This window comes from Tachypleus tridentatus, chromosome 1 (assembly GCF_004210375.1).
Source record: "Tachypleus tridentatus isolate NWPU-2018 chromosome 1, ASM421037v1, whole genome shotgun sequence".
NCBI classification, from domain to species: Eukaryota; Metazoa; Arthropoda; class Merostomata; order Xiphosura; family Limulidae; genus Tachypleus; species Tachypleus tridentatus.
This window is the reverse complement of record NC_134825.1, coordinates 184449331-184471392: the sequence shown is the minus strand read 5'-3', so window position 1 is coordinate 184471392 and position 22062 is coordinate 184449331. Positions and strand designations below refer to the sequence as shown.

Genomic DNA, 22062 nt, shown 5'->3' with positions numbered 1-22062 from the left:
CCTGGGAAAGGTATGTTGTTAACAGACAGAAAGTCAAACCTGGGAAAGTAGGTTGTTAACAGACAGTAAGTAAGATCTGGTAAAGGTATGTTGTTAACAGACAGAGAGTCAGACCTTGGAAAGTATGTTGTTAACAGACAGTAAGTCAAACCTGGGAAAGGTATGTTGTTAACAAACAATAAGTAAGATCTGGAAAAGGTATGTTGTTAACAGACAGAAAGACAAACCTGGGAAAGTAGGTTGTTAACAGACAGTAAGTAAGATCTGGTAAAGGTATGTTGTTAACAGACAGAAAGTCAAACCTGGGAAAGTATGTTGTTAACAGACAGTAAGTCAAACCTGGGAAAGTAGGTTGTTAACAGACAGTAAGTAAGATCTGGTAAAGGTATGTTGTTAACAGACAGAAAGTCAAACCTGGGAAAGTAGGTTGTTAACAGACAGTAAGTAAGATCTGGTAAAGGTATGTTGTTAACAGACAGAAAGTCAAACCTGGGAAAGTATGTTGTTAACAGACAGTAAGTCAAACCTGGGAAAGGTATGTTGTTAACAAACAATAAGTAAGATCTGGTAAAGGTATGTTGTTAACAGACAGAAAGTCAAACCTGGGAAAGTATGTTGTTAACAGACAGTAAGTCAAACCTGGGAAAGGTATGTTGTTAACAGACAGAAAGTCAAACCTGGGAAAGTAGGTTGTTAACAGACAGTAAGTAAGATCTGGTAAAGGTATGTTGTTAACAGACAGAAAGTCAGACCTTGGAAAGTATGTTGTTAACAGACAGTAAGTCAAACCTGGGAAAGGTATGTTGTTAACAAACAATAAGTAAGATCTGGAAAAGGTATGTTGTTAACAGACAGAAAGACAAACCTGGGAAAGTAGGTTGTTAACAGACAGAAAGACAAACCTGGGAAAGTAGGTTGTTAACAGACAGTAAGTAAGATCTGGTAAAGGTATGTTGTTAACAGACAGAAAGTCAAACCTGGGAAAGTATGTTGTTAACAGACAGTAAGTCAAACCTGGGAAAGGTATGTTGTTAACAGACAGTAAGTCAAACCTGGGAAAGTAGGTTGTTAACAGACAGTAAGTAAGATCTGGTAAAGGTATGTTGTTAACAGACAGAAAGTATGTTTTTGACATGTAAAGTAATGGGGACAAAACGAATATTTGCAGTATACCTGCTGTAATATTGAAAGTTTTAGAAAATGTGTTATTTAGTTTTGTTGTTGCTGTTTGGTTGCTTAGAAAATTGTTTATTCTGTGGTTGATCTTTATGAAATATAAACCGTATTCCAAAGAGAATTAAAAGCCTTATTGACATCTAGATATACTGTTGTTGTTAAATGATTTATAAATTGGTTCTGTATGTCTCCTGAAGTGCAGATATAGTTGTACAAAGTGTCCACCGATAGCACGTTGCTACGGACTTGTTGCTAGGCTGCCATGACGTCATGAACGGGAATTTGATCTACATGGCTATTATTTATACAGTCGCTATAAAACAATAATTCGTTGGTCAATAAGTTTCCTGACCATGTATATTGAAATCGCTCTATGAGGATGTTTATTGAAATGTCAAACTTATTGACATGGTTAAGGCACTCGACTTGTAATCTGAAAGTCGCGGGTTCGAATCCGATGCTCGCTCTTTTATTTGCGGGAGCATTATAATGTAACTGTTAATTCCACTATTAGTTGGTAAAAGAGTAGCCCAAGAGTTAGCGGTGGGTGGTACTGACTTGCTAACCTCCCTCTCGTCTTACACTGCCATATTATGGATGGCCAGCGCAAATAGCTCTCGAGGAGCTTTGTGTGAAATAAAAAAACAAAAATTAGCCCATTAATTAGTCCACAGAGATGTAGTTTTCCTGATCATGAGATACTTGCAGACCATAAATGGTGCACTGATTAATCATGAAGGCAGAGTTTCCTTCTTGTAGGACATCTTATTAATTATCTATAATTTGTTTCTTGGAGTAGCAGTCATGGTTAATGTCAATCTTATTTATTGACATCATCGCCCTTGTAATTAGCTCCAGCTGGTTTATGTTGAGATTTCTACTGTTTTTTGTTGGTAGTGGTACTCCAATGTGTCCCATTTTATAACAAACATCTCTTCTCCCATTTGTCTTCTGTTGCCTTTGTGGTCAGTCACAACTAGTTTCGACTTTAGATATTCTTGTACTTGACAGTTATATTCCTTCTATGGGCTACCATATATTGTTCTGCCAGCTTCATTATCACCTCCATGTCTTTTCGTGTGCTCTCTCCTTTAGAACTAATGTCGTGGATATTGTGCACGTGATCGTGAACTGTTCATTCATTGGTAGATTTGCCAGTTCATCAAAATAACTTTCACATTGGGCCATGTAAGTCCATCTGGTAAACTATCACCACAGACTGAAATAAAGATTATTCAGTATCAATATTAGACTTCTCTGAACTTCCAATGGAAACATCTTTCTTAAGTTCATATCATTTCAGTAAACTCACTTTTAATTTACCATACTCCATGCCATCTTACGACGTTATGCCTGCATGTCGCTGTAGGCCATCTTACGACGTTATGCCTGCATATCGTAAAAACTGGTTACAATCTTAAAGTTCAACGGCCGATATTGGATTTAGGGACCTTCAGGGTGGCAGGGGTTCTGTAGATCCTCTTATAGACTGTCTGGAAGACTGATGATCCACTATACACAAACTAAAAACACCAACAAAACAATGGAAAGCAACCACCAGAAAGACGACAACTTCGACAACAATTCCACCGACTACCAACAACCTATCTTTCCAGGTAGAACTGAAAACATCTATTTCCCTGAAACACCTCAAAACAGTATCTTAAACAAATGTTTCAAAGAACTTTCACACAAAACTATCAACATAATTTCACAGAAAAGAAAACTTAAAAACAACCTCACACAAAAAGATATTAATTCTATAAACAACTTAAAACAAGACAACAACATCAAAATTCTAAAAGCATATAAAGGCAATGTTATGGTTATAATGAATACATTCAAAAAATGAAGAACATTTTATCAGATACAAATAAATTTGAACTAATAAACACAAATCCAACAAATACACATGAAAACCAATTAAACAAAATACTACCACAAATGAAGAAACCAACACAATCTCATAAAACATTTATTCTTACCTACGAAAGACCGACTCACGCACAACTATACGGCACCCCCAAATCTCACAAACCTGATTGTTCATTACGACCTATAATGTCGACCTACGAATCATTCAACTACAACCTCGGTAGATATATAGTGTGGGCATTTTCTAAACATGTAACATCAGCTGGCTCCTTTATCAAAGACTTTAAACATATTCTTAATGAACTAAATCATAAAGCCTTAATGGCCAGTTTTCATGTAATCTCCCTCTTCACAGAAGTACTGACGACTGAAGCCTGCAAGGTAGCTTTAGAACTTTATATCCAAAACCCTAACCCATTGATAACCATCCTCAAATTAGCAACCCTTGTAGAATTTACTACCACCAAAACTAACTTTATGTTCAATAATCAAAACTACCTACAAATAAATGGCCTAAGTGTGGGGAATCCCGTGTCACCAGTTCTAGCCAACATTTTTATTACACAGATTGAATCACAGGGGATCCATTCAGCCTTACACCCACCACTATACTGGTACAGATATGTTGATGATACATTACACCCACCACTATACTGGTACAGGTATGTTGACAATACCTTACACCCACCACTATACTGGTACAGATATGTTGACAATACCTTACACCCACCACTATACTGGTACAGATATGTTGACAATACCTTACATCCACCACTATACTGGTACAGATATGTTGACAATACATTACATCCACCACTATACTGGTACAGATATGTTGACAATACCTTACACCCACCACTATACTGGTACAGATATGTTGACAATACCTTACATCCACCACTATACTGGTACAGGTATGTTGACAATACCTTACATCCACCACTATACTGGTACAGATATGTTGATGATACATTACACCCACCACTATACTGGTACAGGTATGTTGACAATACCTTACATCCACCACTATACTGGTACAGGTATGTTGACAATACCTTACATCCACCACTATACTGGTACAGGTATGTTGACAATACCTTACACCCGCTACTATACTGGTACAGATATGTTGACAATACATTACACCCACCACTATACTGGTACAGGTATGTTGACAATACATTACACCCACCACTATACTGGTACAGATATGTTGACAATACCTTACATCCGCCACTATACTGGTACAGGTATGTTGACAATACCTTACACCCGCTACTATACTGGTACAGATATGTTGACAATACATTACACCCACCACTATACTGGTACAGGTATGTTGACAATACATTACACCCACCACTATACTGGTACAGATATGTTGACAATACCTTACATCCACCACTATACTGGTACAGGTATGTTGACAATACATTACACCCACTACTATACTGGTACAGGTATGTTGACAATACCTTACACCCACCACTATACTGGTACAGATATGTTGACAATACCTTACACCCACCACTATACTGGTACAGGTATGTTGACAATACATTACACCCACCACTATACTGGTACAGATATGTTGATGATACATTACACCCACCACTATACTGGTACAGGTATGTTGACAATACATTACACCCACCACTATACTGGTACAGATATGTTGATGATACATTACACCCACCACTATACTGGTACAGGTATGTTGACAATACCTTACATCCACCACTATACTGGTACAGGTATGTTGACAATACCTTACACCCACCACTATACTGGTACAGGTATGTTGACAATAGATTACACCCACCACTATACTGGTACAGATATGTTGATGATACATTTGCTGGATTCACATCAACAGAACACACATTTAGTTTTTTTCAGGCACGTTAACTCGATACATCCCAACATTAAGTTCACCTGTGAACAGGAATAAACTAACCAAATAACATTTCTTAACCTCAAAATCACTAGAACTGATACGCAATTCAAAACAGAAATCCACAGAAAAATCACCCATACTGGACTATACTTTCCCTGGGACTTAGCACATGAAACAAAACAAAAACTCGACATATTAAAAAACCAAATAAACACAGCCACAAAACTATGTTTACCTGATAAAACGGTGAAACCAACAAAATAAAAATACACAACATCAACATGGACAAATTTCCTCTAAAAACTGGTGAAAAAAATTATACACACATACCTAGATCAACAGCAAACAAATAATAATAAATCCCAACAAACAACGAAACTTCACACTGCGGCATACCATATATTCCTGATATAAGCGAAAAAATAACCAATATTTAGAGAAAAATTATAACAAAACACAACATTCCAGTAAGCACCAAATTTATTCAAAAACCAGGTAGAAAACAAAATACCATACTATGTAAAAAACTATACTGGCGAACATAACACTAACATTATTTATAAAAAATACAATGGAATAACTGTCACGACTTCTATATTGGAGAAACAAACAGGAAAATGGAAACCAGATTTAAATAACACAGAAAAATACACCTTCACACTGCAAATCAAATAAACGCAAGATAACTATAGAAAACACCCAGATACCAAGTACGGAAACAAATATAAACAATCAAAATCAAGGAAGCCCTACTTACACAACAACTTGAACCAGTATAAAGAAACACCTTTATACCAATGCTAATTAATAACCTAACATATAACTGCAACGCCCCCTAGAATCCTGTACCCGTTTACACTCTCGTCCCTAAGACATGTACCCAGCAATGATCAATTGCAAACTCTGTTTGTTAACCTGCAGATGACCTAAGAAGGTCAAAACGTTGTTCTCTGCTTTATTGGTAAAAGTGATATTAAATCCATACCAGCCGTTCCGAGATGTGTACAAGTTCTTGAAGCGTGGTTTGGAATAGGTGCATCAAACTGAGTTGGAAATCATGACGTTTAGCTGAGTTGAGCTACTACTGGGTTTTGTTTTGTTTTGTTTTTGAATTTCTTACAAAGCTACACGAGGGCTATCTGTGCTAGTCATCCCTAATTTAGCAGTGTAAGACTAGAGGGAAGGCAGTTAGTCATCACCACCCATCGCCAACTCTTGGACTACTCTTTTACCAACGAATAGTGGGATTGACCGTCACATTATAATACCCCACGGCTGAAAGGTGGAGCATATTTGGTGCGACGGGGATTCGAACACGCGACCCTCGGATTATGAGTCGAGTGCCTTAACCATCTGGCCATGCTGGGCCACAACAAATCAACCCAATATAAAGAAACACCTTTATATATACACTAATTAATAACCTAACATATACTGCAACGCCCCCTACAATCCCGTACCCGTTTACACTCTCGTCCTGAAGACGTATGCTTTGCAACGGTCAGTTGCAATCATTTTGTTAACCTCAAGATGACCTAAGCAGGTCCAAACGTTGTTCTCTATTTTAATAAAAGTTTTAATATCCATACCAGCCGTCTTGAGATATATTTTTACTTCAAATGGATTTCTCGTCATGAAGATGTAACGTCAGTAACTGATTTAGTGTTTTGACCGATAGTTTGATACATTTAACTGGCCAAATTTCTAGCTCGTTATGCTCACCATTACTACAAGTCTCAAAGTAACAATCGACAGCTGTGTGAGAAAAATCGAACTTCTGTTACAAGTGTTGGGAATTTCGGTTAAAATACATTTTACTCTCCAATGGACTGAAATATAACCAGGGGCGATTTCAGTCTTCAGGCAACTAAATATGAAAAACATCTCCACAATAATCAAATATTTTCTGTACTTTAGCGACTTGCGTAGAGGGGTAAAACAAAAACTAAGTCGGATATAGCTTGAGGTTGTTTTAATGTATGTCTAGACAAAAGAAATGACTTTTTATTTTACATAGTTACATCTAAATTGGCTGGAAATACTTGCACTATAGTACAAAAGTCTGAAGGCACAAAAAAAGCACGACCCAGGGTACAGTTGTCGACGTTAACTGAAATTTTCAGTAAGAAGCAAGGTGCTCGTTTGTTAATTGATACTGAACAACAGAACCAATAGTGCTTACGAATTAAGACAAATACACAAACAAAAAAGAAATAATCGAATCTCATATTCTATGATAAAGAAAAAATAGCATCAATATTACCTGTAATATAATGTTTAAAACACACAATTTAGGATAAGTGTGTACGAATATAATTGGACGGAAGTCTCGCTACGTCACACGCAGGCGCATACCTACTACCAGATTTAGACAGAAAATATGATTTCACAACACGATGGCAAGGTGGGGGGTTTAGTTGAAACAGTAAATACGTTAACTGTTTAATCTTGTTAATTGCAATGTTGGTGTTGCTGTGTTGTGTTGTTTTGCATGTTGGTGTTGCAAGAATTTGCTGTAGCGTAAGTATTGTTTTGTGTGTTGTGAAAACTTGTCCCCTCAGTCTATACTTTTAAAAATGAAAACATTTTGTACTCGTAAACCTGCAGGCTTTAAAGGTTAATTGTAGTTAAACCACATCATTCAGTTATCAGTACGAAGTTGTAAACTAATGAGAAGGGATCGGAAAGGAAAAAATTGGTTATTTCACAATGACGATAGATAGACCAGCTTGAAAAATATGCTACATAAATGATTTACAAATTTATTATTATTATTTTTTGTGGTTGATTCAGACTTTTCTTATTGGAATAGTGATGGAATATTAAAACACACAAGTTTGACATTTAGACAGATTAAGTGTGGATAACCAGTATTAATTTACACTTAGTGAAGGTGTAGCCATTATCTGGATATCAACGTTTCTTTGCATGTATATGTTTGTAAAAATTATAGTGACGTAATTCTGTGTGCTCACACCTTTTGCTCTTTGACCGTTTTCAAAGTGTTTAGTATGTTAAACCATATGTCCGTGCTCATGAGATTTTAATAACTTCCATTCAGTGTGGTATTACGTCTGAATTATCTACTGTTCATTTTACTTCTCATTGCTGATTTGATTGATAGTTTGTAGTAAATACCATTTACGTTGTACAGGGACACTGAAAAAACATCAGATGTACGTTCTGGGAAATCTAGCTCTTATGAAATATACGAACTGGATGATGGACAAAAATAAGTTTACTGTTTTTGTGAATGTCACTTCAAACTTCTGTCTGTGTGAATTAAACTGATGTCAGTTCACAGACGTACCTTGAGTATAAATGTTTTCGTAACACAACAGACTTGTTCAATTTACTGTACGTTTATCACATCTTGTATAAATAAGTTTTGTAAATTCAGTATTAGTCAGAATTCCTTCTCAGGGTACATGTAGTTGAGTTAAATGGTTTAATTATTAATGCTGTATGGAACAAAACCCTTTATATACATAAGTAACAGACATCAGTCTAAAATATAAAAATGGTGTGTTTGATCATACTTTCTTTGTTAATGTAACAATTATAAAATGTTCATGAAACTTAAGTGTAAAGTTTCCAGTATGTTCAATGTAAACAGAGCTTAATGTAGTAGATGTCCATACCTCAGTGACACTAAAACTAAACTGTACATCCAATAGAAGTCCATACCTTTTGTGACATTAAAACTAAACTGTACATCCAATAGAAGTCCATACCTTTTGTGACATTAAAACTAAACTGTACATCCAATAGAAGTCCATACCTTTTGTGACATTAAAACTAAACTGTACATCCAATAGAAGTCCATACCTTTTGTGACATTAAAACTAAACTGTACATCCAATAGAAGTCCATACCTTTTGTGACATTAAAACTAAACTGTACATCCAGTAGATGTCCATACCTAAGTGGCATTAAAACTAAACTGTAGATCCAACAGATGTCCATACCTAAGTGGCATTAAAACTAAACTGTAGATCCAACAGATGTCCATACCTAAGTGGCATTAAAACTAAACTGTACATCCAACAGATGTCCACACCTCAGTGACACTAAAACTAAACTGTACATCCAACAGATGTCCATACCTAAGTGATTACTAACTTTCAAACCTGAATCTCCATTACCACTTAAACTATAACATATCAGAGAAAACATTTTTCTGAACGTGCACTTTGTAATGTAATGTGTACAAACATAGATACATTTAAAGAAGTGCATACATTTCGTAGATAGTTATTCTATAAATCCACTGTTTATTCACTTGGAGTATTTGTACAATTAGTAAATGACTTGCAACCTAGGTATTTTGTGTCTGTAATCTACATATGTTGTTTGTTCATCTAGCCAATCTGAGATAAAGCTATTGTCATGAAGCTAATAACATTCAAATTTAATGTAATCCTTATAGAAAGATGTAGGAATTTTTGTTTGGTTGTACTTGAGGAGGAAGCTACACATTTGGTTGTCTGTACAGGTATATAAATCTGGTTTTTAGCTTTACAAGTCCACTCTGTACAGGTATATAAATCTGGTTTTTAACTTTACAAGTCCACTCTGTACAGGTATATAAATCTGGTTTTTAGCTTTACAAGTCCACTCTGTACAGGCATATAAATCTGGTTTTTAGCTTTACAAGTCCACTCTATACAGGTATATAAATCTGGTTTTTAGCTTTACAAGTCCACAGATGTACAGGTATATAAATCTGGTTTTTAGCTTTACAAGTCCACAGATGTACAGGTATATAAATCTGGTTTTTAACTTTACAAGTCCACAGATGTACAGGTATATAAATCTGGTTTTTAACTTTACAAGTCCACAGATGTACAGGTATATAAATCTGGTTTTTAACTTTACAAGTCCACTCTGTACAGGTATATAAATCTGGTTTTTAACTTTACAAGTCCACAGATGTAATGCTCTGCCACTAGAAAGCATGTAGAAATTTGTTACAATTACTTTATCAAGTAAGTGGATAAACAACTGAATATTTCATATTTTCTGCTACTGAAGACGTTAAACGTTGTTTATGTACTGAGTATACTATAGCTATAATTTTATCCTCAAGGTAGTATTTTGATAATATAAATAACAAACCTTTTAGTTGTGTTTAAAGATCGTGATAATTTTATGTTGTTTTATAACATTTTGATTTCACATAAAATATTTGCCCATTGTTCGATTTATGAATTTCGGTTAAATATTTTTCTCTCGTCCTGTTACTTGTGACATCAAATAAAGTATTTGACATTGTACATATTTCAGAAATTTTAGCATTAATATGCAAAAAAAATAATATTAGAATTTCATTCGTACTTTGGTATTAACAAAAAATGTCTAAATACAATCTTTGAGGTACCAGTTTTTATTGGATTTGATTCTTTGGCTGCTCACAATGAGGAACAAGTTGATAACAGATGTACACTTGCATAGTCAGAGGACTCTGTCATTAAGTTCTTGTAGTGGGGACCATGGAAAGAGGGAAACTAGAATCATTTTTTTAGTACAGAACCTTGTGTTGAATGTTTAGATGCTGGTATCACACAACTTGCTCTTTTCATAATGCATAATTTCAAATAGGAAATGTTACTTAAAAAGTGTAAGTATTATAGATGGAAACAGGTATATGGCCTTTACATGTGGTTTGTTGTAGAAATGAATAACTTGGAAGAATCTAAGACTTGAAGGAAATATTATCCTTCAGGCAATGGGAGGGCTGGGCAGATCCATGGGATGCTTTTCTTGGTAAGGATGATTTATATGCTTGAGATGGATGTAGGCTAGGTTGTAGGATATCTTGGAAAGCTAAAAAGGAATCCATTGGAAATAGTTTAGCCTAAAGTTGAGAATAAACACAGTGATGGAATAGCTAAGGTGCTGAGGGGATTATGGCCTCAGAAGTTAAGTAATATTTTTCAAAGATGCATCTTTCAGATTTGAGTATTAAATCAATAATAAACTGAGTTACAACTACCCTAATGTTTGGAACAAAACAGATGAGTTCTGAGTTGTAAAAACTGAAACTTTGTTTAATTTTAGAATACTGATAGTAGTAAATATTTTAAACATCTCAGGTTATAAGTTGTATAATAGTGGTAGGTTTTGTTTATAAGAGGACATGGGTGATTTACTGCAAGGGAAAAACTGAACCATGTTTGGCCTGAAGCTGTAAATAATGGTAAACCACATGTTCACCCTATTCATTAAAATGATAAGGGGAAAAGTATTGTAGTTTGCTGATACTGGTATTTATAGCTATACCAAGGATGTTGAAATAGTGTAGAAATACCTTGATCACTTGGGTTATCATAATTTGGATTGGTTTATTTAAGTAGATAAAACCCCACTCACCAATATGACTTCAGAAAGAAAATGTTTTGCCATAATAGTAAATAGGTGATAAAATGGTTGAGACAGTGTTCTGTTGCTGATGTAAGTTTAAAGTGTCTTTACAGATACATTGATTATAAGATAAATATTAATACAGATCACTAAGCCTGACATGGAAGAGCTAATACTAAATGTTTACAATGTTAGTTTTATTTAATCACAATTGATAAATCTACAGTTTCTTGTGATTAATTGTAAAGTTTTTATAAAGCTTATATTATTAATAAATTACATATTGTTCCTGTCTTAAACTACATTAAAAATTATAACCGTAATCCATTGTCTTTCTTCCTTTGTCTCATTTTCCTTGTACAAATGGATCAGTGATGAATTCTGATATTAAACATTAGTAATAGTTTGTCACATATTTCTAAATATACAATTTAACGTGAAGTGAAACAGCACAAATTATAAAAGTTGCATCCACGATTTGTTATTTTCAACTTGTATAATATCTAATGGGGCACATGGGCTATCAGTGACCTCTAAAATTCATATAGTCCTTTATTTAGTTGACCTGTGGCTACTTGATATGACTGATCATAACTGGGTGTTGTATATAATTTAATAAATAATTAAAATCAATCAATGGCTTTCGCTTTCAAATCACATTCTGCATGTCTTGCAATTCTCTATTTTGTCCTCAAGTTACAAGACAAGAATCTTTACTTTTTACTGTGTCATGATATTGCACTGCATGACATAAGAAAAAATATAATTTGTGTCTGACAAATAATCCTGAAGGTGATGTACAAGAAAACTTAGTGTGATTTTAAACTGGAAACCATTGATAGCTTCAAACAAATGAAAATAATGTAAATACAAAGCATTGATTTTAATGATTTATTAAATGTCATAGTTATAATACATCTACCAAAGCTCACTGGGAAGATGGTTCCATGACATGTCACAGCTTTAACCTTGATTCTCTAGTTGTAGAGCGAAGAATACTAACCATTTAATTATAAGGTTAAGGTCAGAAGGGCTTTGAGTGGTTCATTGTTAAGTTTATGGTGATATAATGCTAAAATTTGAGGTTTAATTCCCTGTGGTGAAAGAGAAAAGACAGTGTGTTATGTACCTGTTTGTTAAAGTAAAGTGGAAAAGCTGTTGTAGTGGAACTTGAGCATACTAGGTTTGTGAATTTAAAATGTACTGGAACTCTGTTCATCCTGTGCAAATAATCTTCGTGTGTGGGAACCAACTAAACTATAATAGATATAAATTGATAACAAGGAGTCATACCAGTAAAATTTCCTGATGAACAGAGAATAAAAACTAACATTAAAAGGGTATATTATTTTTCTTCTGCTGGGCCTTGTGTTTGTTATAAAACGGGAAGCCTAAATTGGAAACTTGCATCATGTACAAAAGGGACAAAGTTGAAATGAAAGGAAATGCTGTTCCTATGTACTGAAAACCCACTACTTATAAACAGCACTGCAAACAGTTTACAGTTCAAACCTCAAACTTTGCATAAGATGGAAAACAAAATGGCAGTTTTCCAAATGCTGCTATGAATAGAATTTTATGGATGTGATGAATAAGAAATTCTGGGAATAAATAAGATATATAACCTTAAAGTAAATTTCTTCACCGAATTTGCAGCCCAACTTCACTGGGATATATCACTACACCGTGTTTGTGTGTTATATTTGGAATGTGTGCCACTGTTTCTTTTTGTCAATCCAAAATTATATCTGAATTATGCATACTCTAAGGTTTAATGTTCGAGTGATTGATAATGTTACTGTTGTTGATGAAGCTGACATTTATTTCTTCAGGATTTAAAATCTGAACGTTTACAATTTTGAGAAAAACTGTTGAAAAACACTATTATCGAATTTTCCAATCCATTACTTGGTCTCGGTTTTACAATTACCAGGTTCTTTTAGGTTTATTGTGTACAACGAAATTGTCTGTTTTGTCAACAAGATATATTTTACATAGATATACACTAGGCCCCTTAGTGGCACAGCCGCGTGTGTGCGGATTGACACCGCCAGAAACCGGGTTTCGATACCCGTGGTGGGCAGAGCACAGATATCCCATTGTGTAGCTTTGTTTTTAATTCGAAACAAATAACACTAGATTGGCCAGCCATCACTTTTTATCATTTGTGGGGCATGTGCGCTTGCGGCCGTCTTTACTTTCGTTTGAATTTCGAACTTCCAATAGAATCTTTCTCAGAATTTTGTAAGAGATTGAATTTTTGTAGGTGGCCTCATCTAGTCGACGTTCCTTAAGCTATCAGTTTCATTATGATAATCAGTATGCGATACAAATGGCCTAAAATATCTTGGGTTGTTTCAACAACAAAAAATAAATTATTGTAACTATCACATACATAAAATAGAGCTTATAACAGAGCGAGCCTAGTTTTATTACAGTTTGTATCTACATAGCTTTGTTTTATTTTATTTAATTGTATATCTTTAATATCTGGTAAGTGAATATCCCGAGAAAACCCACTTTCACGGCCAGGGCACCAAACAGTATTCCCTGATCATGCCCGGATATAGCTGTAAGGAAGGAAAGAAACCGGTTTATACAAACAAAATGTTATAAGTTCACTTGTGGCTACATTAGCGGAAAGTTACTGCAGAAATGTTCCTGAAATTCTGTGGTGTCGTTCACGTAGGTGCAGTTGTAAGAAACTGGGCATGGTTGTCGGAGAAACTCGGTGTCATTCATGAGTTTTCGGAAGAGGTGTAAGAGTTCTCCGACTCGTTTCTAAGAGTGTGGCTGTTGAGCCATGCTCCACCGTGAGATGGCTCTGTATGTCTTAGAGTGTGGCTGTTGAGCCATGCTCCACCGTGAGATGGCTCTGTATGTCTTAGTTTATGGAATAGCTAATATGGACTCGTTATTTCAAACAAATACGTTAATGACGTCACAATTGCTAGCTCAAAAGCCACAAAAACATTCATTCCTTCATCTAACAAACACATTTCTTTACAACACTGGACATTGACATCTGACATACACAAACTCATGAAAGACTCGGGCGTGATGACGTGAGACCAATCGTTAAAACCACAAGTAAATGGAACACGCGCACTAATTCGACGTAGTTAAAGGAGAGAACATTGGACGAAATTCTGTCGTACATTAGACAATAGTAATGGCCAACCCAGCGAATTCTGGAAGAAATTTAAATCATTCGCAGGAAAAGAAATGAATAAACTGTTTCAAAACACATAAGACTGGACAACACAAGCTGACGTTTACAAAGTGAATTCAACGCATAAGGTAGGACAACATAAGCTGACGTCGACAAAGTGAATTTGCTTGCTGACTATTAAACTACTGCCTTCTTTGTTAACTTGCTATCATTTTTAATCAATCCTTACAACAGAATAACGACAACCATGTTTTATCTACATTTGACCCATACAGCCCACAATTTCAAACTAATATTACCAACGATTCAACTTCAACGTACATAGGCTTCTTCGGTAGGCATTAAAATGGGAGAAGTGAGGATAAACCTCGCAACCATAAGAGGTTCCTCTTCGAGAAAATTCTTTCTCAGCTACTCGGCACTGAATCTACCTGGAATGTTCTGGAAAATGGATAAACTTGAAAATTTCATTACCCAGCTCACAAAAGCAAAGTTTGAAGAGAAAAATAGGTCTTTTCCATTTACTTTAGGCCTAAGCAATTGGGAAATAACACTTTCTGTCCAGGAACAAGAAAAAGTAAACATTTTGTTACATAGTGTAATCGATATGGTGGACAGAGCACAGATAGTAAACATTTTGTTACATAGTGTAATCGATATGGTGGACAGAGCACAGATAGTAAACATTTTGTTACATGGTGTAATCGATACCCGTGGTGGACAGAGCACAGACAGTAAACATTTTGTTACATAGTGTAATCGATACTCGTGGTGGACAGAGCACAGACAGTAAACATTTTGTTACATAGTGTAATCGATACCCGTGGTGGACAGAGCACAGACAGTAAACATTTTGTTATATAGTGTAACCGATACCCGTGGTGGACAGAGCACAGACAGTAAACATTTTGTTATATAGTGTAATCGATACCCGTGGTGGACAAAGCAGACAGTAAACATTTTCTTATATAGTGTAACCGATACCCGTGGTGGACAGAGCACAGACAGTAAACATTTTGTTACATAGTGTAATCGATACCCGTGGTGGACAGAGCACAGACAGTAAACATTTTGTTACATAGTGTAATCGATATGGTGGACAGAGCACAGATAGTAAACATTTTGTTACATGGTGTAATCGATACCCGTGGTGGACAGAGCACAGATAGTAAACATTTTGTTACATGGTGTAATCGATACCCGTGGTGGACAGAGCACAGACAGTAAACATTTTGTTATATAGTGTAATCGATACCCATGGTGGACAGAGCACAGACAGTAAACATTTTCTTATATAGTGTAATCGATACCCGTGGTGGACAGAGCACAGACAGTAAACATTTTGTTATATAGTGTAACCGATACCCGTGGTGGACAGAGCACAGACAGTAAACATTTTGTTATATAGTGTAATCGATACCCGTGGTGGACAAAGCAGACAGTAAACATTTTCTTATATAGTGTAACCGATACCCGTGGTGGACAGAGCACAGACAGTAAACATTTTGTTATATAGTGTAATCGATACCCGTGGTGGACAGAGCACAGACAGTAAACATTTTGTTGCATAGTGTAATCGATACCCGTGGTGGACAGAGCACAGACAGTAAACATTTTGTTTCATAGTGTAATCGATACTCGTGGTGGACAGAGCACAGACAGTAAACATTTTGTTACATAGTGTAATCGATACCCGTGGTGGACAGAGCACAGACAGTAAACATTTTGTTGCATAGTGTAATCGATACCCGTGGTGGACAGAGCACAGACAGTAAACATTTTGTTATATAGTGTAATCGATACCCGTGGTGGACAGAGCACAGACAGTAAACATTTTGTTATATAGTGTAATCGATACCCGTGGTGGACAGAGCACAGACAGTAAACATTTTGTTGTATAGTGTACCCGTGGTGGACAGAGCACAGACAGTAAACATTTTGTTGTATAGTGTACCCGTGGTGGACAGAGCACAGACAGTAAACATTTTGTTGTATAATGTAATCGATACTCGTGGTGGACAGAGCAGACAGTAAACATTTTGTTATATAGTGTAATCGATACCCGTGGTGGACAGAGCACAGATAGTCCATTGTGTAGCTTCATAACAAATAAATGTCTGAAGAAAAAAAAGTCGGATTTGCAATTATCCCTAAAATTACTTCAGGTAACTCCAACCCTGACGAATTTAGACCCATAAGTTTATTGACCTGCATAGGCAAATTAATGAAAATAATTATTTCAAGAAGGTAACTTCTGTCAAAACAATATCTTGTTAGAAAATTCTTCGCGTAAAGGACGACAGACCATCCAGCCAGACTCGTAGAACCTATGTAGAAATCACGTGATAACAGTCAGGTCACAGTTTCAGTATTCTTAAATGTTAATAACCAGATTGTGACTTTGTATTTCACATTACACATCTACTACACTCCTTGAATGTTAATAACGAGATTGTGACTCTGTATTTCACATTACACATCTACTACACTCCTTGAATGTTAATTACCACATTGTTTCCGACTTTTTAACCAATCAAAATTCGACAGTTAAAATAAACCACACTCTATCAAAGACATTTAATTTCAACACAGGAGTATCTCAAGGGTCCGTTCTGTCACCCCTACTTTATATCTTATTTGTAAACAATATACTCTTCCAAGACCTGACAAACAAGAGCAACCCACTAATAGTAAGTAACAGACAAAAGTCACTAAATGTTATCTTTAATTGGTGTAATGACTGGAGAGTCCTCAGTTGGTATCGCATTGAGACGGGTTAAACAAGCATTGCAGAAACCTTGAGAAAAGTGAATCTTGAAGCAGGTAACGATAAAATGAAGCTACGCCCCCATGCGAGTGTTTTAGTAATAACATTCGACACACGACTTTCCCGGAGCACAACATCTTAAAAACATAAATCAACCAGCAACAGAAGTTATCACCTGGAACTAATAAAAGGAAACTACGAAAGATGAACGTCTAACACCATATTTAAAATCTACCAAACTTTACCACTGTCATCTGTATGCACAAAGCTTACAACATCCCATTACTCAAAGACAGACTAATAACATTAGCTCACAATTTACTACCAAGCATCAGACACAAGAAACTTTAACTGCCAAACTAGCATTCCACATAAAACAATATTTCCATATGATATACACATAACCTCCCAAACACCTTGAAACAAAAACATTTGACAGAAATTTAAATTTAATATACTAATCATTACTCGTGGTTTCATTTCGGCACTTGGCACAGGACAGGTAGAATATATGACACTTGTCTCGGGAAAGTAGGTTTTCTCTGATTGTTCTCTTTTCCCTCCACAGCAAATTCTAAGGCACTTGTATTTATGGATACCAGCTATACTGTGACCCTGATCATGGAAAATTTTTTGTTGGATGATTTATGTAACATCTTTCTCTGTTTCTTCTCTTCATCTTCAGTGTGACGTCATCGGACGTGATCATCTTCCCTCTGCCTTGGAACCTACCGGTCTTTTTTTGTTACACTCACTCCTTCAAAACACCAATGGTTTAAAGTGAAGCCAACCCCACAGTTAAATCTAACCAATTCACGAACACAACAATTGAAATTATATTGTGAAGTGGGGATATTCAATATCCTTGACTACTCCAGTTGAAGGAAATCACTTTCATTTAAAAATTAAACTCCTGCCACGAATATTTGATGTTCTTGACTTGGGGTGTCTGGGTGGAGGGGTTGAGCTATATTAGTTTCTGGTGGAACTGTGAGCAGTGTTGAATGTGGGTGTGAGGCATGCTTGGTGGTCTTGCTAAACTCTGTTGATGTTCTGCGTTCGGTTCTAAAGTGGAAGAGATAAGATATAATTAGTTGCTGATTTAGATATGGTTACAACCATGATGAACTTGGTAGTGAGATCTGTAACTGTGAACCATATCCAATGTATGGCGTGAAGTTTGGATCCATGGCTTCTTCAAGAGATATCCGGATATCATCTGGAGAGTTAGACGGGTGAATGGTATAGATGAGCTTTTAGTGGTAGAACATGTGACGATAATACCAGCACTCCAGGGTTTACAGTCCGGGTTGAGGGATGGATAAACAACCCTCTCATTGAAGGATCCTGGCTTTTGTATGGTCAATGGTTATCCCGGGTTCATATTTGTCGATGAAGACTAATTTTGTCGTGGGGAGAAGTCAAGGGGGTAATTTATCGAATATTACCGGTGGAACTGAGGTCAAACTGGTCAGCTGGGGAAACATCATAGCAGAAGAAAAAAAAATGTACCAACTCGGATGCTCAACTAGGCTAAAAGTGACGGGTGCCCGGCATGGCCAAGCGTGTTAAGGCGTGCGACTCGTAATCCGAGGGTCGCGGGTTCGCATCCCCGTCGCGCCAAACATGCTCGCCCTTTCAGCCGTGGGGGCGTTATAATGTGGGAGTCAATCCCATTATTCGTTGGTAAAAGAGTAGCTCAAGAGTTGGCGGTGGGTGGTGATAACTAGCTACCTTCCCTTTAGTCTTACACTGCTATATTAAGGACGGCTAGCACAGATAACCTTCGAGTAGCTTTGTGCGAAATTCAAAAAACAAACAAACAAACAAAAGTGACAGAAAAAGACAATTTTGAGGTAGGGGCTCATATCTCAAAATATCTAATAGCAGATAAGAGAGATGGAAGGACCTGACCATACTGTCAAAGCTCGATACAAGAAGGAAAATTGTTTATAAATATGCTAAATTTAATGTTTTTAGGTCTAATACAATACATGTAATGCATCATTGATGTAGTAAGGGTAATGATTTTTGTTATTTGTTTTGGACTTCATATTGTGTGTGTGCATGTATACGTGCATCACTTTTTTGTCATAAATTATCATGTAAATCCGAATTACTTATTTCCGCCTACTTCGATTAAGAATGGTGAATGTTTGGCCGTTAGATACGTAATTAACATTCTTCTACACCCGCAAGAAAAGGACATGACGCGCCACCTCTTGTTTGTTGACGAAAATATTTGTGATGTTTTTCAGTGTTAAGGTTTTCATCTTAGTATTTCTTTCTAGGTTAGAACTAAATGAATTCTGCATGTGAGATATGCGTGTTTTGTGGACCAGTTAAAAGTCTGGTTTAGATCACTGTAGCGTGACAAGTTTAGTAAAATCAAATAAGATTGCATAAACATTTAGTTTAGATGTAAAACAGTGAGGTCGCCTCGCCATTGTCAGTTGAACTATCGGTCGTTGGAAGTCCAACACATTAATGGCGGCCATTTGCATGACGAAAATCACGCGACATCCACTCTAGTGTTATTTATATCTATGATAGTTTGTTGATATGTTGGTTGGCCTCATCTGGTAGTAACCATCCTCGTTCAGGTCTGTTATCTGTCATAAAACTGTTAGTTACACTTTGTTGAAGCATTCTTCTGATTGATAATCGATATACCGACAGATAATGAACTGATGTATCGCAACACCTCAACCTGTATGTGACAAATCACTGCTTCTTTATTGATATTATATATTAGGAACGAAAAATAGAAATTCAGGGTATAATTGAATGTGATTTATTTGTATTAATAAATAAACCCCCACCGGAACTGAATCCAACCTCTCTCCAAAGATTTTAAATTTTCGTCTATGATATTACGATTATAAAAAAAAACAAAAAACATTTTTTCGTTTCGCTTAAAGTAAAGACTAGCAAGTTTTCTTTCACCTGAAATCTTTTGTGCTAAACAATAACTTTTTAATGGGTATCCCTTTTTCAGTTTGATGGAATGAAAGCTTGCGCCTGTTCATTTAAGATGTTATTAAAATATCCTGTCAGTTTTAAGTAATTTTACTCATAGCAAAACCAGTGAAATGTTGGTGTCCACCATCAAAACATTATGTTCCTAATATGTAGAGTAATAATAGCTGGCAGAGTTGATTCAAATGTTTTAAATACGATGTGTATTTAGATCTGGTGTGATTTGTAGGTTTTGTTTTATTGATGTTATAGCTGAAGAAAAAAGGTTTTTTATCTACAAATCTCCTTACTGTAGCTGTTACCAAAGGTTCAGAATATAGTGGTTGTTTTGTTCTTATTATACTTGCATGTTACGAAAAAATATTTGTTAGAATTCGTTTTGTAATGACCGAACTGTAGATGACCTGCGTATTGTTGAGTGCCACCTTAAATAAAAATTACCTGAAACCATTTATCTAAAATAGTTTAGATAGTTCTAGTTTTCAAAACTTCAATTGGTGTATCTTGTGGTATTTGATTTAATAAAAGTAATATATCATTTAAACAAATCTTATTATTGTAAAAATAGATGTATTATTTTTCTCTCGTCTTTTTTTAAATACCCCAGTAAGCTTTGAACGCCTGTACACCGTTGTAAATTATTGTAGGCCTATGTTACCAAACACGTTAACTAACGTAAAACAAATCAAGTACCAGAACAAAATAACTCGACAGGAACGATAACTAACACAAATACTTCACGAAAATACACTAACTACTTCAGCTCTATCTTGAAAATCTATATTTAAATGACTAGAATCCTCACATATTTTAGTCTAATTCTGAAGGTGCAAGGAAATTAATGTAAACTTAGAATTTGTAGATGCTCTCTCGTTTACAAACAACTCGCACACTAAAGTGTAACTTACAAGAATATTTTTAGTTTTTAAATAATAAATATTGTATTACTTTTATTACACACACACACACACACACACACACACACACACACATCTCTTTAGTTTTATTTAGAAGTATACAGATACTGATTTTTTATTAATAATCAGTTGATTATATTAGACGATTCTCTGAATATCCGCCTCTTCACAGTATCCTGTCATTTTTGATAATTAATATGGTTACAACAGTGGGAAGCCAGTAACTCTTTGGATTTAAAATACTAAAATTTGGAGCTCGATTCCCCCTCACTGCACATAGCAGATAGCCTGATGTAGCTTTGATATAAAAGACACAATTATATCACTTTTATTTATTAATTGGTCCTTCTGCTCATAGGGAATATTGATGTTAGCACAAATTTTGCAAAACCTAATTATAGAGTGCCTTGTTTATTCATTACAATATTTTTTATTTTATTTTCGTATTTAAATAGAACAGAATATATAATGGTGATTTAAAAGCTTAAGTGATCTGAAAATTTTAGGTAAATCATTTCTCACTGTAATAAAATAACATTTCACTTCTCATGGTATGAACCATATAAATATTTAAATATTAATAACAATAGCATTCTATTATTTTTGCACAATCTAATAATTAAAACTACCGTGTATGAAATATTATTATCCACTTTAAACATAGCTGTATTTTCTATTTTCGGTATAGCACGAACCAAAGTGGCAGCTCGTCTGGTCGGATGAATTTACCAATGGAATAAGTTCTGATTGGGAATTTGAAATGGGCAATGGCCTCAATGGTTGGGGTAATAACGAACTGCAATATTATCGTCGTGAAAATGCCCAAGTTGAGGGAGGGAAACTGGTAATTACTGCTAAAGAGAAGACTATGATGGCTTCAAATACACTTCTGCTAGGCTGAAAACCCAGTTTGATA

General features: G+C 35.5%; 1 protein-coding gene across 1 annotated transcript; it reads left to right on the top strand.

Moving 5' to 3' along the window:
- Window positions 1–7316: 7316 nt before the first annotated feature.
- Window positions 7317–22062, top strand: LOC143232113 (clotting factor G alpha subunit-like). The gene is made up of 2 exons (XM_076467198.1): window positions 7317–7468; window positions 21835–22062. The coding sequence occupies exons 1-2, from the start codon at window positions 7409–7411 to the stop codon at window positions 22045–22047; spliced, it is 273 nt and encodes a 90-aa protein (XP_076323313.1). The 5' UTR covers window positions 7317–7408; the 3' UTR covers window positions 22048–22062.